Source organism: Lepisosteus platostomus, chromosome 24 (genome assembly GCF_059453375.1).
Source record: "Lepisosteus platostomus isolate fLepPlt1 chromosome 24, fLepPlt1.hap1, whole genome shotgun sequence".
Lineage (NCBI taxonomy): Eukaryota > Metazoa > Chordata > Actinopteri > Semionotiformes > Lepisosteidae > Lepisosteus > Lepisosteus platostomus.
The window spans coordinates 12,031,102-12,046,206 of NC_142634.1; the positions used below are offsets into that span (position 1 = coordinate 12,031,102).

At 35.4% G+C, this 15,105-nt stretch overlaps 1 protein-coding gene across 4 annotated transcripts in view; it reads right to left on the bottom strand.

Annotated features, from left to right (window-relative positions):
- Window positions 1-215: 215 nt before the first annotated feature.
- Window positions 216-15,105, bottom strand: part of adgrd1 (adhesion G protein-coupled receptor D1) — an 80,951-nt gene continuing 66,061 nt past the window's right edge. For all 4 annotated transcript variants that reach the window (XM_088618098.1, XM_088618097.1, XM_088618100.1 and 1 more), the window contains 4 exons: window positions 6,691-6,817; window positions 5,515-5,556; window positions 4,928-5,020; window positions 216-3,975 (listed from right to left, as the gene is read on the bottom strand). In XM_088618098.1, coding sequence (XP_088474224.1) covers window positions 3,880-3,975; window positions 4,928-5,020; window positions 5,515-5,556; window positions 6,691-6,817 — 358 coding nt within the window. In that variant the 3' untranslated portion in view covers window positions 216-3,879. The remainder of the gene's footprint in view (window positions 3,976-4,927; window positions 5,021-5,514; window positions 5,557-6,690; window positions 6,818-15,105) is intronic.

The window sequence follows — 15,105 nt, forward strand, 5'->3', positions numbered from 1 at the left end:
AATGCTTGCCAGGTTGTCTAAATACCACCCACACTTCCTGCTTGATATTTAAGACTGTTGTATAAGGATGGCGGCTGAACTCCCACCTGAGAAATATGCTCTTTTCCCTCTAGCCGACTCTGGTTGAAGTCAGCCCGCACACTTTCTTGCATACCAACATTAGCTTGTTTCACAGACCACACATTTTCCCCCCAATAAAACCAGTGAGCAGTGTCTTCTGTACATACTTTTTTCCTTTATTCGAGAGATCATCATTTAAATAAAGGCCATACAGAACAAGGATCTTCAAATACAGCAACTAAAAAACTGCCAACAAAACAGACAGAAAAACTGTCCCTCCTCATAAAAATGTAGTCTCACTGCAAAATAAAAGAATTTATAGGAAACAGAATGCATGTACAGTGTTAAATGTTTTTGTTTGTAGTTCAATTGAACAAAAACTTGTCACAGTTACGATTTTTTACAGTTTATTTAGTACAAAGACAATGTGTTGGACCCAAACCTGAGGCCCCTATCTAAAGTCTACGCAGAGCACAAAAACTGGGAGATAATCTACAAATCGCACAGCCACCTCCGATATTATATTATGAAAGACTCTGAATTTGTTTTACAGAATCAAATAACAACAGTTTTTTAACAATGTACAACTTATGTGAGACAAGGAAACACAGAAAAAGATTCACTGATTTATACCCATACTACTATTAAAAAACAACTAGACAAATGGATTGCAACTCAACCCCTAGGCAGGACATCCCAATCCTGGTCCTGGTTTTTATTCTATCTTCTATCTGAGCTTTTCTTATTATTTAATAAGGCCTTTAATTGAACACTTTGCTTAATTAGAACTCCTTCACTATTTTCACCTTCTGAAAACAATGAAGATTTCAATGTGTTTATTGGTCATTTCACAGACCCTGATTGGCAATATTGAGATGCCTAGACTTGAGTACCTACTGTAAACTAAATCAGGTGGTCCAAGACTAGTGATAATTCGTGCCTATGACTGCAGTTAACTCAAAATATCTAAAAAGTTAAAATTATAATTCACATTAATCAAACTGGTAAGTAAATTAAGGACTCAGTTAGGAAACTGAGAAAGTCACATAAAAAAGCATACTCTGGGTTAAGAAGGACAAGGCCTAAGACGTTCCCCCCTTGTTAAAAACTGCTCCAGCTATCTGATGCCTACGTTATGTCCATTAAAGACTGATTCCAGATGCTTCAGCAGACTCAGCAACATGCAAATCATGTACGTCTTTCAGAAATGGCAAAGTGTATGTGCCATTGAATTTCATTCAAACTGGATATACCAGGAATAGGAATACGACATTATCTTACTCCCACGATTCTGCAAAACTAAATGCACTAAGTTCCATAATAAACAACACAAGCAAGATGAATATTGATTTTCCAAAGTTTTTGGGTCACTTGCAAGAGTAACATTTTAGCTAGCATTTTTAATGCAATATTAAGACTGATTAACATAACTTAAATCTGATCTCTTTTTATTTTATTTTGATAAGGCACTACATTGTTAACGTATGAAACCCTTATTACTGCATAATTACAGCATAATAATAGATATTACACATGATTAAGCATTTGTATATTTAATAAACAGTTTATAACAATGATCAGGGAGAAATTCTCCAAAACACCTGTGAATTCCAGCTACAGTACTAGGGTAAAAATAGTCTGATGTATCTCAGTGTTTGCTACTCTTAAGACAAACTGCCTCATACTCATAGCTAATTATTTGAAACTTGTCCTAACACATTCATGATAGCGTTATTATTAGGTTTATTTGTTTATCTGTTTTGTTTTTTCATGTTACATGCATCAACTTGTGTGTTCATGTTTTGTCTTTTTTCATTTCTTTAGCATTTGTATTTCACACTCATGTATCTTGAGTTTGCTCATTTCACTCTGCCTCGTCCTTGGGCAAGACATAATAATGATGAATAGTAATTGCTTACACTTATGTAGTGCTTTTCTGGACACTCCACTCAAAGCGCTTTACAGGTAATGGGGATCCCCTCCACCCCCACCAATGTGCAGCATCCACCTGGATGATGCGACGGCAGCCATAGTGTGCCAGCTATTAGTTGGGAGGAGAGCAGAGTAGTGAAGCTAATTCAGAGATGGAGATTACTAGGAGGCCATGATTGGCAAGGGCCAATGGGAAATTTGGCCCGTACACAGGGGTTACACCCCTACTCTTTCCGAGAAACGCCTTGGGATTTTTAATGACCACAGAGAGTCAGGACCTCGGTTTTATGTCTCACTGGAGGGACAGCGCCTGCTTACAGTAATGTCCCTGTCACTATAATGGGGCATTAGGACCCACATGGACTGCAGGGTGAGCGCCCCCTGCTGGCCATACTAACACCTCTTCCAGCAGCAACCTTAGTTTTTCCCAGGAGGTCTCCCATCCAGGCACTGACCAGGCCCACACCTGCTTAGCTTCAGTGAGCTGCCAGAAGTGAGTTGCAGAGTGATATGACATGAACAAAAATGTTCTGGTTTTATCAATTTTGCATATAGGTTGAAGTTCCAACTGTATCATTATTCAAACCAAAGCCAAGACAGAACAACCCTGTATTATCAGTGTTGCCAGCCTAGGAAAACCAAATAGAAACAGTATGTGTAGGCAGACTCAAAATCAGATTTATTTATGACAAAAGGCCAATGAATATACAGATTTAAACAGCTGCGCAGAGAAAAACTGATTATGAAGCAGTGTCCTTGTGGTCTCTCATGGCAGGTGAATATTTTTTATGTGTGTCTGGGTGGGTTCTGGAATATCACTGCTCTAAGACAAAGCTTTTTTTTTGTTCATTTTTGGTTAGGTCTGACTTTGATTAAAATGAAATGCAAATACAAGAATCAAGAATTTCAGTACAAGGGTGAAAATAATAATTCTAAGTCATTCTTTATTTGTTTTTGACTGCTACTGTATTTGTACCTTACTGTACACTACTTTAGTAGAGTAATCTAAAAGGCAGGAGGATATCATCATTTTTCAAAAACCTAGTCTCTTGTTTCCTTTTTAAAGAAATCAAATGCTTTTTCATTTTCATTTCTATTTTGCTGCAGGAGGAACAACACTGAAAATGTCATGATAGACCTCAAATCAGTTAAACCAAATGATCCCCTTTAAAGCACAAGGGAGAAAACTGATCTGCAGTGCTGAAATATCTCAAAAATATATTTAATAAGCCTTTAGTACTGGGTATTCAGAAGGCATAGCAAATATAATCTTTTCAAGGAACTGAAGCTGTAAGGGATATTTGCTTCGTCATAAATGAACTAAAAGCTTTGTCATCAATACTGTCTTTCTATCACCACACATGTTTAGTGATCTCTTAGGCAAGCGTCAATGCAGTAATAAACACTTCTTGCACTGGAATCCTGCCTCAAGTATAACTCTAAACAAACCTAAAATCTTAAATAAACTGTTGTCATGCAGTCTTCTGTAGACTGTCTGTTTATATACTAGAAGTTTGGATTTAATTTGGAGAATTGTAATTTTGTTGTATATATGCAGTTTAATTTGGCTAAGGATTTGCTGTCCTTTCCAAAAGATTAGCATATATTTTATATCCCTCATATGGCATTACTATACTTACATTTCCAGATTACTAAAAAATTAAACAGTGATGAATTTTATAAGGGTTTGCTTGTCATAAACTCCATTGAAAGCATATACAGTATGAATAAGTCTTCCTGATTTCTGGTTATGGTGAAGCGTTCGTTGAAAGGTTCACCTGTTTGAATTAGCCAGTGTTAGTTTTCTATTTACACCAATTCATTTTCTTCCCTCATTTCTCATTTTTGTTTTCTTCAAAAGTCAACTGATGCACTCCAAGCTGTGTGTTACACAGCTGACAAATCAATGCGATTTGCAGAGTTTGTGCTCTTATCCCACGTGTTCATTTTTGTGGGTGTTGTTCCAGGACGGTTTCCATTCATCTGGAAAGAAGAAAATAAAAAAACTGTAATGTGATCCCAATATTACTTCCTTTTACAGGACTTGAGCCAGAAAAGGTAACAAATATAGACTGAAGAACAATTCCTTAACTTTAACAACCTTCAATATTCAATATGCGATAAAATTGTTACTTCTGTGAATATGTTTGCCAAGAATTGTCTTTAAATTTTTGTATATAAGGATAAGCCTAATGAATGATCTCTAATGTAAATTTTCCCAGAAATACTTACAACCATTAGAATCCTGTCAGTGAGTACAATTTCAACAGAAGACCTTAAGACTGTTTTAAGAGATTTAACACTTACTTCTTCTTACTTACTACTTTTGCTTTTTTGAACTTTTTTGAATTTGTTGTGTTTCACTCAACTATTTTACCTTTACTGTTTCTTCTACAAATATTTATTAGCAGCACAAAAACTTCAGTAGAAACTCAACATTGTATCAAAAGTGTCTTGTCCAATTACTGGTCAACTGATTGACTTGGAAATTTGTCTTAGAAACAAGTGAAACGAAGTAAATCTGGCTGGTAGTAGCTTTGGGCAACCCATAGGTGGAACCCTTCCTCCTTGACCAAAAAAATATTAGAAACATCACAGGGCGTAGTACTGTGCTCTGCTAGTCTTTGAGGTTAGCACTTAAAAACTGGTGCCATCTCCACTCTTCAAGCAACAGACATCATTGCATGTTCTTAGAATGATGTGAGATAATAAATCAGATATTCTGGCCAAATCAGACTCCGATTGACATTCAGAAGAACAGTTACACACTTAAACTTAATAGCAGAGTGTAAATTGTATTACACAGCCATTCAACAGGTTTACTCTGGTTTACTCTCTCTGTACAACTGAATAATCATGCTTTGTAAAAATATGTGTTCAATTAATACACTGGGAGAAAGCTGTATAACGCACAAGAAAAACAAACAGTACTTACAATGTCTGAGTTGAAAGGTTTCACATTGATGTTGCGGATGGAACTGCTGGTTAGAGACCAAACCTTGGTTTTGTGTTTAAAGGCAGCTCTGATCTTTAAAAAAGGAATGAAAAGGTATTATCTTTAAAGGAACATAAATATGAATAAATGAGCATAGTACTATCCTCACTTTAAATCTTTAAGTAGGATCAACTACTCGCAAAACTCTGGTAAAGTATTTTAAAAATACACTGATGAAAAATTCACTTCTGTTTTGAAGAACTTCATATACTGTAGACATTTTTTTCCTGCGGTTCTTTTTACTTTTTATTGGAAACTATAATTAAATTACATAATCATTACAGGGATATTAAACATGCAGATTAGTTGTTCCATGCTCATTTATTTTTGAAAGAGTTCTCTTTGATGTTGGTAATCATTTTTAATTTTCACCATATTAAACAAAATAATTAAATATATGCATTACTCTGCTAGGTTTTCAGACAACTTCAAAAGGGATTTTTTACAAGCAGTGTTATACAATACAGTCCATTATAGAGAATTAGAGCTGATTAGGTTCAGGATTAAATTCAAATAGTTTACGGTACCTCAGAGTTGAGAAGGCAGTGGAAAAGAAATACGAAGAACCCCTTTAAGAAATAGAACCATAAATAATATTCAGAGCCTATATCTCTGTAATCCAAAAACTTTATGATCTGGTGAAATTTCTTTTTCATTTAACATCCCTTTTACATAATGCATTTAAGTCTTCTTTTCATTTTTAAAAGACGTATCAGCAGGAAAAAACTTGGTTAAGCCTAATAAATACACAATTACAAACATTTTCTGGTTAAAAATATTTAGTATAATTCTTTTATACAAAAATATGTAAGCAGATTTTGATAATTCCTACAATGTATTTACTTAATAACATGTAAATACCATTTATTTTAATCTTCCAAAAACTCTGCTAAATCTTTCAAAATTTATCTCAAACCACACTTCTTATAAAACATAAGACTTTCCATGAAGAACCATGTGACTACATTTCCAGTTGCATCTTCTATGAATGAACAACATTAATGATGCAATCTCTTTTTTTACTTTTTCTAAATCTTAACAAAAGACGTTCAAAGATTCACTCTGGGTCTTCAGGTGCACAGATGCTGTAACTGAAGTTTGAAATCTTCACTGTGGTAACACAGATAAGTTTTTCTGATATAAAGGAAACACTAAAAATGGGCAATTACAACAAAAGTTCTAGCAAATCAATTGTTATTTTCCTCACTGTCTGATACATGTTTGATTGATTTCCATAATGGTGAACTAATGCAGAGCTCTTCTTATTTTATTTGTGCTACTACAAGATCAAAGGCATTGCTAAAACATTTTAAGAATGGGAAATATTTTGATGTGGTAGGCAAAAGTGGAAAGCCTTTAAATGGAGAAATTAATTAATAGTGACTAGAAGGCAGAGGTTATTAAGGAAGACCACACTGGCCTATTTCCCTGCTTGTTCATAGGTATTGGAGAACAAAGGAAGTTGTTTTTAATTTTTTTTTATATTAACCACTAATATGACTTGTACGTACATCACAAGTAAAAAACAAATCTTCTAAAATGTGCATCTGTACGTATCATATAATCCATCAACAGACTGAGTACAATGAGATATTCATGCAAATATTCATCATTTGGTTTGCTAGGTATATTCCTAGCATTGAAACAAAACAATCCTTCCGTTTTAAAGCGAGAGCTGTGCTTAGCTCGTAAATTGTACATACCTGTAGGGAATTAAAAATAGCAAACATGTACTGGAATAGCAGGGCATGGTCATTGAATGCCAGGACCCCAAATATCCATGAAATTCCCAGTATAGGAAGGAGGACAGCAACAGCTTTGGCAGTCAGCCTAAAAGGGACATTGAAACTCTTGTCAAGGGGACATGTACCTGCAAGCAGCTGAGCAAGTCTGTGATTATAGCAGTTAATGTGTGCAGTCGCCAACATTCAGAAAATAAAACTTTTTTGTTCAGCCAGCTCAATCACATGCGACTGCCTTGCTAGTTCGACCACAGTTGGAGGGAACCTGCTAGCTACTATAGCTGTGTCTATAGCAGAGCTACCCATTACATTTCTGGCAGACAATCAATACCTCACATCTGTCCCATATTACATACTGTATGGGTGCATCTCATTACAGTTTTCTACATGAGAGCATGTAAGGAATGTCTGACTGGTTTAAAATTAAGAAACATGTTATGAGATGTAATGTATGTACATACTGTAGGTTAATTGTTAAAGATACTGTGTTTATCTAACGTAGCACTGCTTTAATTTGAAAATAAAAACTGTTCTGTTCACAATCAGTAAAGGAATGTAGGAAACTATCTACTGCCTGCAACAAATGTCACAAGTTATACCCCTGGTCAACAGATAATAATAATAAACGTTATTTTATATAGCACCTTCTCAAAGAGCTTTACAGAATGACAACAGATATAGAAGATGCCTTCTTCTTCAACAATGTGTGACAACAGCATCCAATTCATGTGTTTCGGTTAACACAAAATGAGATGTGGAAGAGAATTAAATTACTCTTTCATCCACATGTAGCCTAAACTAGACTGACAAGAAAAAATTCCCAAAATGAGTGAACAGCAACACAATTTATACAACCCTCGCACAGCTTTTACATTTTCGATTTAGCTCAGAAATGCTTCAGAAAGTGAATGTGCACTTTATTCCTGTTCCAAAGAACAACAATCAGCTGCCTTTAGCTGCAAATTGTTTCACTTGATTTTATGTCTGCCCCATGTGACACACAAGGTACTTCTCATTGGGATGAGAATAAGGCATCACTTGAAAGGAAGCATCTGACACAAAACAGATCCCAGAGCCCACTGGGTGCATAACATTACCTGCTACATTACTTAAGAACAATAGTCAGATCTATGACAGACAGACACTGCTCGCAGGTGGACCAATTCCTTCTTCTGAACAAGCACTGAACCATAAATCATTTCACTTATGATTGAATATGGAGTAGGATTCCATCTTACTAGTAAGACTCCTCAAATGGATACGAAATTAATTACTTTCATGTGGAATCAAGTATTATGTTTTCTGGGGTATCACAGACATCCATTTATATTTTGTTCTTCTTTTTAGCATTTAGAATAGTCAATTATTTTATTGCTATTTAAACTCAATACCAGTCTGGAAGCTATGAATATCGTAGTCACACAAGTGTAAAGCAACATTAAATTCCCTGGCATCCCTGAAGATGTGTGCCACACTGTATGTGTGTGTGACATTCCTGACTGATTCACGTCTACCTAAATCCAGCAGTAATTGACCATTTGGGTGTGGTCACCAGGTCATTCCCGTCACCTCGTGAACAGGATCACTGACCATCGTTTGTCTGACTCTAACAGAAATGCCCAAAATATCATCATAAACACAAAAAACCTGATAGCACACAAGGAGAGGTTGAACCTAGGCTGAAAAGTGCTGGTGCGTACGTCTTAGGTTCTCTTTATCATTAAGTGATCATTTTATTGTTATTCTTTTCCCTATCTCTTTTCCCTGCAACAATAACACAGTGGATAGTAATCTGTTGAATATCTCTTTAGCTGAAAGACATTATTATCCAATGAGCACATCTTGCATCTGAGTGACACCTACAGTATAATAGTCCTGTCACTGTAAAATGAGTTACTTTTGTTTTTCTTGAGACATCTTGACTTCAAACAATATTAATCTAAAATGATTAGCTTTAATAAGCAGCTAAGATGAAGAGCAATGCCTGATGGATTTTCTGAGGGACACAATTGACTGTCAGTTACTGATTACATTCAAAGAAATACTTTAATGATGGCATCAGCAACTTGTCCTGAACACAGATGAGGGTAAAATGGATAATCCAAACAACAAATAATACACTAACACATCTTTCATAGACTGTGACACCCATTGATGGAGCACCACAGTACAACACGACTGTTTTCTACATTCAAAGAAAAAACTAATTTGAAATGGACATAAGAAAAACAGTGGTACTCTTGTACAACTATATACTGTAGCTATTGTTACTGTTTACAGTTTTTACCCTAACTTTATCATTAAAACCAGAAACAATGCATCTTCTCTCATAAAGCATAGTGAAATGAATGTCAACTTTGATTGTAAAACATTCATTGCTTATGTAGAGGCAAAACAAGTTCCTTTATTCTTTATTGAGATATATGTGCTTTAATATGTCTATTTCTAAAGAGCAATCATTCAACAGAAATACAGCAAAGTGCAAAGTGGAAGGATGAGTTGTGTACTCGCTAAAATCAAATGGTTATGAATTTACAATTAAACACAAGATTGTGAAAGAAAGCAAAAGTGATCTTGCAGAGATTTTCACAATATGAGAGAAGCAAAGTTGTGTGTGTGTTATTGTTTTAAAGAAAAAAATGATTTTTCTTCATTAGGCCTTATTCCTTTCTTCAGTATCTTCAACAAAAGAAGTGGAAATTATAATAATCATGCTTAATTACTATCATTACAGCAAAAGGAAATGATAAAGACTCATTCCATTTTGTGAATTTCCATCAGAAAAAAATGAGATTACACAAGAACTCTGTGTGTGGGTTTCCTTAGTTATTTTCAGCACATTTTAGATTGACTGCACACGTTCGAAGGAAAACAAAAACAAATTATGTACCATTAAATCTTCAGTAGTCATGATTATAATTAAGGTACAGTATTCTTTTATAGCTGTCTTTTTGTCTGTTAATTGTTTTTCTTTATAAACTATTTTGTCTTTGATTTTGATATGTGGTTACTCATCCTTTCTCTGTTCTTATTTATCTTACTTTATCCATTTAAGTTGTCCACCCTCAGAGTACATAGGCTTGTTTTGTGTGATCTGAACTGATTAGTTCTTATCACTAAAGAATATAAACAAAAACATGTCTGAATTTGTTTGAAAGAATATTAATAATAAAGAAAGCAATCACTATACTCTTTTTCATCTTGGTATCTTGACGTGATTTCATGTTGACAAGAAGTAGTTAATTTTCTGTACTGTACCACTTCTGTATACTGTAACTCTGCTTTTTGCAATATTACTAAAATTGAAAGAACTTTATTTCTTAACTTTAGTCACAGTTTCTCAAATCCATTTTTACTTCTGAAGGCAGTTATGAGGTAAACGCCCTTGCTTTTCACCAAGAGCTATCTGTGTAACTACAACAAATAAGACAACTTTCACAAGCAATACAACTGTCTTTGTTAAACTATCACCATTTCAATGATGTTAGTATGAAAGACAGCTTCAGTACTGTACTGTATATTCAAAACACCTGTACCATGCAACCTAAACTAGGTTGTATATTCTACTCTAAATTCTCCTTGTGTGCTTGTGTATGTACAGTATATCTTCTCACTTTGTATCCTTTACTATTGTTTGTTGCAATTCGTAAAGAGCTATCTGACAATGGGTGGATGTTTACACAAGACACAAAAGTCTTTTTATTTCATTGCAGCAATTTTAGATAAAGCTTAGACCTCTGTCTTGTTGCACATAGAAGATTCAGTTTTGCTGTCAGCTGTTTTTCAATGATTTAGCGTTTCACTTGATTTTGAAGTAATGGATGACAAAATCGACATTAAGCTTAGTAATCACTGCAAAAAAAACAGAGCTGGCTCCATCAGAGCTAACAAGGCAGCTTTTGCTGAAGTTATCAACATGAGATGTCTTTCATTCACCCCTTCTTCCTTTTTCAGGAGCATTCTGTCCCCATGACAACATCTACACTGAACTGAAAGAGATATCAAGGTTGAAAATGCAATAAATACATTCCAGCAAAAGCAATTTTTCAAATACAATTTTTCAAAGAGCCAGTCACAGGAAAGAAAAGGCTTGCCAAATCCTTAATTATCTCTAATAATACATTTTATAATAACGTTGCATCTAGAGTTTTACGGACCCACTATATACCTCCTCCCCAGCCTTTTCAGTTTTGGTATACTGTACCACTGATCCGAGGTACTGAAAGAAAGTGTCCCCAGTCTGCTGGAATAACATGATTTGAGGTTGCTTCCTAAACCTTTTTTAAACCTGGATAGTAAACTGAACAGACCAACAGCAAAGCCATTTCACTGAGCTGTGAGACGTTTGAAGAAGAAAACCTCACACCAATTTCAATCATATTTGGGGAAGGTAAGTCCAATTAAGCAAAAAGGCATGATGGCTGTATATTAAGTGACTTATCTATACAATTAAGTCATTCCCTTCCATTTCTTCAAGGGGAATTAAGATTATCTAAATTAGGGTCTTTGTTTTGGCCATTGTAAGTAAAAAGATGAGGCTTTTGGAGAGTGGTGATATATAGGATACAGAATTTGATTTTACAAAAAGTTTATTTTGTGGTGGTGTGTTTCATTCATGTTGTTTTGTTTGTTTTTAATGTTTCATTATTGAGTCTGTTTGCTCTTGTTGTGTTTCTTTTATGTAGCAATAAATGTCAGGTTTAGCAGATAATGCTGATAGAACAAGGCAGCAAGAGGGCACCAGCAATGCCTGAAAAAATGTTCTTGCACTCCCTTTCCTAAAGGGCACCCAGTACTTGAACCACTTAAAGGAATGGATGTTACTAGTTCTCCCTAGCCGTGATATTTGTTTCATAGCCCTCATTTGAGCGGAGAGGGTTGGATATCGCCGTGTTTACTTTTTCTTCAGAACAAAAAAAACATGCTGTTTGTATACTCATTACCACATGCACTGATGTCAAAGAGTCCCTGATCATTTACACATTTTATTCTCTGGCCCTTAACTTTAACAAAACAAGACAAAAGCTAATAAATACCTATTACATCATCATTTTCCAAGATAGGCAGTTAATGGTAGCCTGCAGGTGGTAAATAATAATAATCAATACATCTTTGACAGCTTTTGGAATGTGTAGTTGTTCCAGCTGGTGGTACTATTCCTAAAATCACCAACTGTAGAATAAGCTATGACATTATAATGCTAGGGATTTTAATGAAAGATAAATGAAACACATTCCCTCTATCGGGCAAACTCCTGGATCTCATGAGAATCCTTTAAATATACAAACATTCATTTCCAGCATCTAATTACACATTACACAGGTGAACAACAGGATTCAGTTCCGATCTAAACTGTACTGCCAGACTTGCCTAATGGCTTCAATCATTCACTCCTCTTGTGTGCACCAGCCACAATTCCTAAGCAGCATGCTGTTTGAATATTTCATGCTCTCTATAGGAAGGGGTAATTAAAAGCCTAATACACTGTATGTGGATTTATCTTAATTTACAGCTTTGTTAACTAATGGCCCACAGTATCATTGTTGCTACATCTGTTTCATTTTTGTTTGAGAGCAAGGGCAAAGACCGGCATAGATGCCCATCACAAATAACAAACTAAGACAGCAGATGTCAGATGAGTTATATATATGGATTCACTTATATAGCAGGTTTCTGGACACTTCATTTAAAGCACTTTACAGGTAATGGGGATCCCCTCCACCACCACCAATGTGTAGCATGGCAGCCAAAGTGCACCAGTACACTCACCACACATCAGCTATCAGCGGGGAGGAGAACAGAGTAATGAAGTCAGTTCATAGATGTGGATTATTAGGAGGTAATGATTGGGAAATTTGGCCAGGATGCTGGAGTAACACCCCTACTCTTTTTGAGAAACACCCTGGGATTTTTAATGACCACTGAGATTCAGGACATCGGTTTTACATCTCATCCAAAGGATGGCACATTTCTTATAGTATAGTTTCCCCATCACTACACTGGGGCATTAGGACCCACACAGACCACAGGATGAGCACCCCCTACTGGTCCCATTTACACCGCTTCTAGCAGCAACCTAAGCTTTCCATCCAGGTGGTGGCCAGGCTCCTGCTTGCTGATATTCAGTGGGTTGCCAATTATAATGCAGGATGATATCACTGCTGTTGATATGGTTATGGCTACTTGAATAGATGTCGTCAAATATCATTGTAGGAAAAGTAGCACATCAAAAGATATTTTGAACAGGGACTGAGAGATGAGACAGAGCAGGTGAAAGGCCTTTAAGACACTAAAAAGATATTTTGATCAATTTTTCTTCTTCGCATAGTTTATTAAATTAAGCCTTCAAGGCATACATATGCAGGGGAAAAAAAACGTTGAAATGGGTTTTGATGAGAATCTAAAAGTATTGAAAAAACAGAGCAAAAGAGGTTTTTATGAAAAGAAGACAGAAAAGAGACCTCGTGTTATGTGAAAAGTGTGCACCTGCAATGACCAGCTACACTCATCTACAGTGAAACTAAAGCGGTTTTCACATAAAACTGCTTTCAAGTATTTCTCTGTAAGTATCTTTAATTTTTAATAAACGCTAATGTATTTGTAATTGTTCTGTACCCATAACAGAAAGTCACTTGGGTGATTTTATTCTCTCTTAATGATGCAAAATATATTTCAAGTTATATATTGACAAATGTCTAAATTCGTTTTCACTGAAAATGTGTCTCACACACACTGTACAAATACCAAGCCAGCAATCTTTTTCACAAAAACTTGAAGAGCTTTTGTTATTAGTTAATAACCAGACCACTTTAAGTATGACAAGGTATCACCAATGGCAATTAAGAAATTAAGCCTTCCATAGGTGGAACCTAATGGAAATTAATTTTTGCCATATGCAGAATTTAAAATAAATGCAATTTAGCATAAGATTGAGCTTTAGAAATTACTATATAACAAATTATAATATATATATAATGTTTCACATTTCACACTGAAGACTGCTATTCAAATTAAATTCAGTAGAGACCCATGAATGAATTCAAGGGCAGGGAACCAGCTATTTCCTTTAAAATATAATTGATTAATTTCAATGGCTACCACTTAAGAATAGGAGATGCCTACAAGACATCTAGTTATCACTATTACACTTTTGGGGGAGCTAGAAAATGTTTAATATATGGCTTATTGGACATATATTTATTTATTCCTGATTAGGCGGTAAGTTCCAGGACAGCCATGGGATAAATGGTCCATCATGTGTAGAGTGCCAGAATTCCTTCATCCATTTCATTCTAACATGATTTAGACTCCAAAAAGTTGCTGTTGAACGAAATACAGCCTTTTGCAAGAAAGCAACAGTAAAGGAGTAGTTTATATAATCTGCACATTTCCTTCTGGGAATTTCTTCTAATTTGATGCTTATCAGCTCCCACTGCCATTTGTCATGCTATCTCAGATTTGACTTCTTAAAGCTGATTGCAAGACGGCGTGAGAGAGAAGCAAATTAGTGATACACTGTGCTCTTAAGACCACTGGAGAAACAGTGAGGGCTGAAGCTGTGAAGCACAGCCATGCCATCTTTATTTCGTTTTAATTATTGTACCACAAGCCCCACAGAGATTTTTCAGACCTTTTATTTTCTGAAAGAATTAAAAAAACAGGATAAAATAAGACGACACAATGTTCTGTGGAATGTTTAGCCAAGTTGTTAACATCATACTGAATTGACTGAATTTGAGTAAATGCTTCTCTATACAGAAGTGTAATTACAGTAAGTAACAGATATGAATGTAATGCTGTCATATTTGCAACAGGGAAACAAAGTATACTCATTTTGTTACAATCTAATTCTGCTGATATCAAATTGTAAATTTACCTGCCAAGGATGGTCTTTAGGACTACTCAGTATTTGTCCAGCTTTCAACAAGAAAAACTACTAAACAGTTTATTCACAATGTTCTGTATTAGATTTCAGCGACTTTCACAGCTTCATCCCTGCAGCAATATGTTTTTCCCACAATAAAGTGAAATGTTTCACCTGGGAGCTCAGCAATGCAGAGAATGGCATAATGCTTTGCTATGATGATGATATCAAGATTACTTTTCTATCTGTGCATTTCCTTAAAACCCTGTACATTTCAATCAAGCTGCAGGACAGATACACATAATAAATATTTATAAGAGATCTATCTGCCAACCAACATCTATCAACAAATCAGTCTGCTCATTGCTTTATAAACTGACAGACATACAAAACTGGCTTCTCTCTGAAACTCTAAAGTGAACTCCATCTTCCATCAAGTGGGCTATAGGGAATCCCATTTGAAGTAGAATGCAAACGTTAATAAAATGAAAACAAGAATAATACGGCTGTCG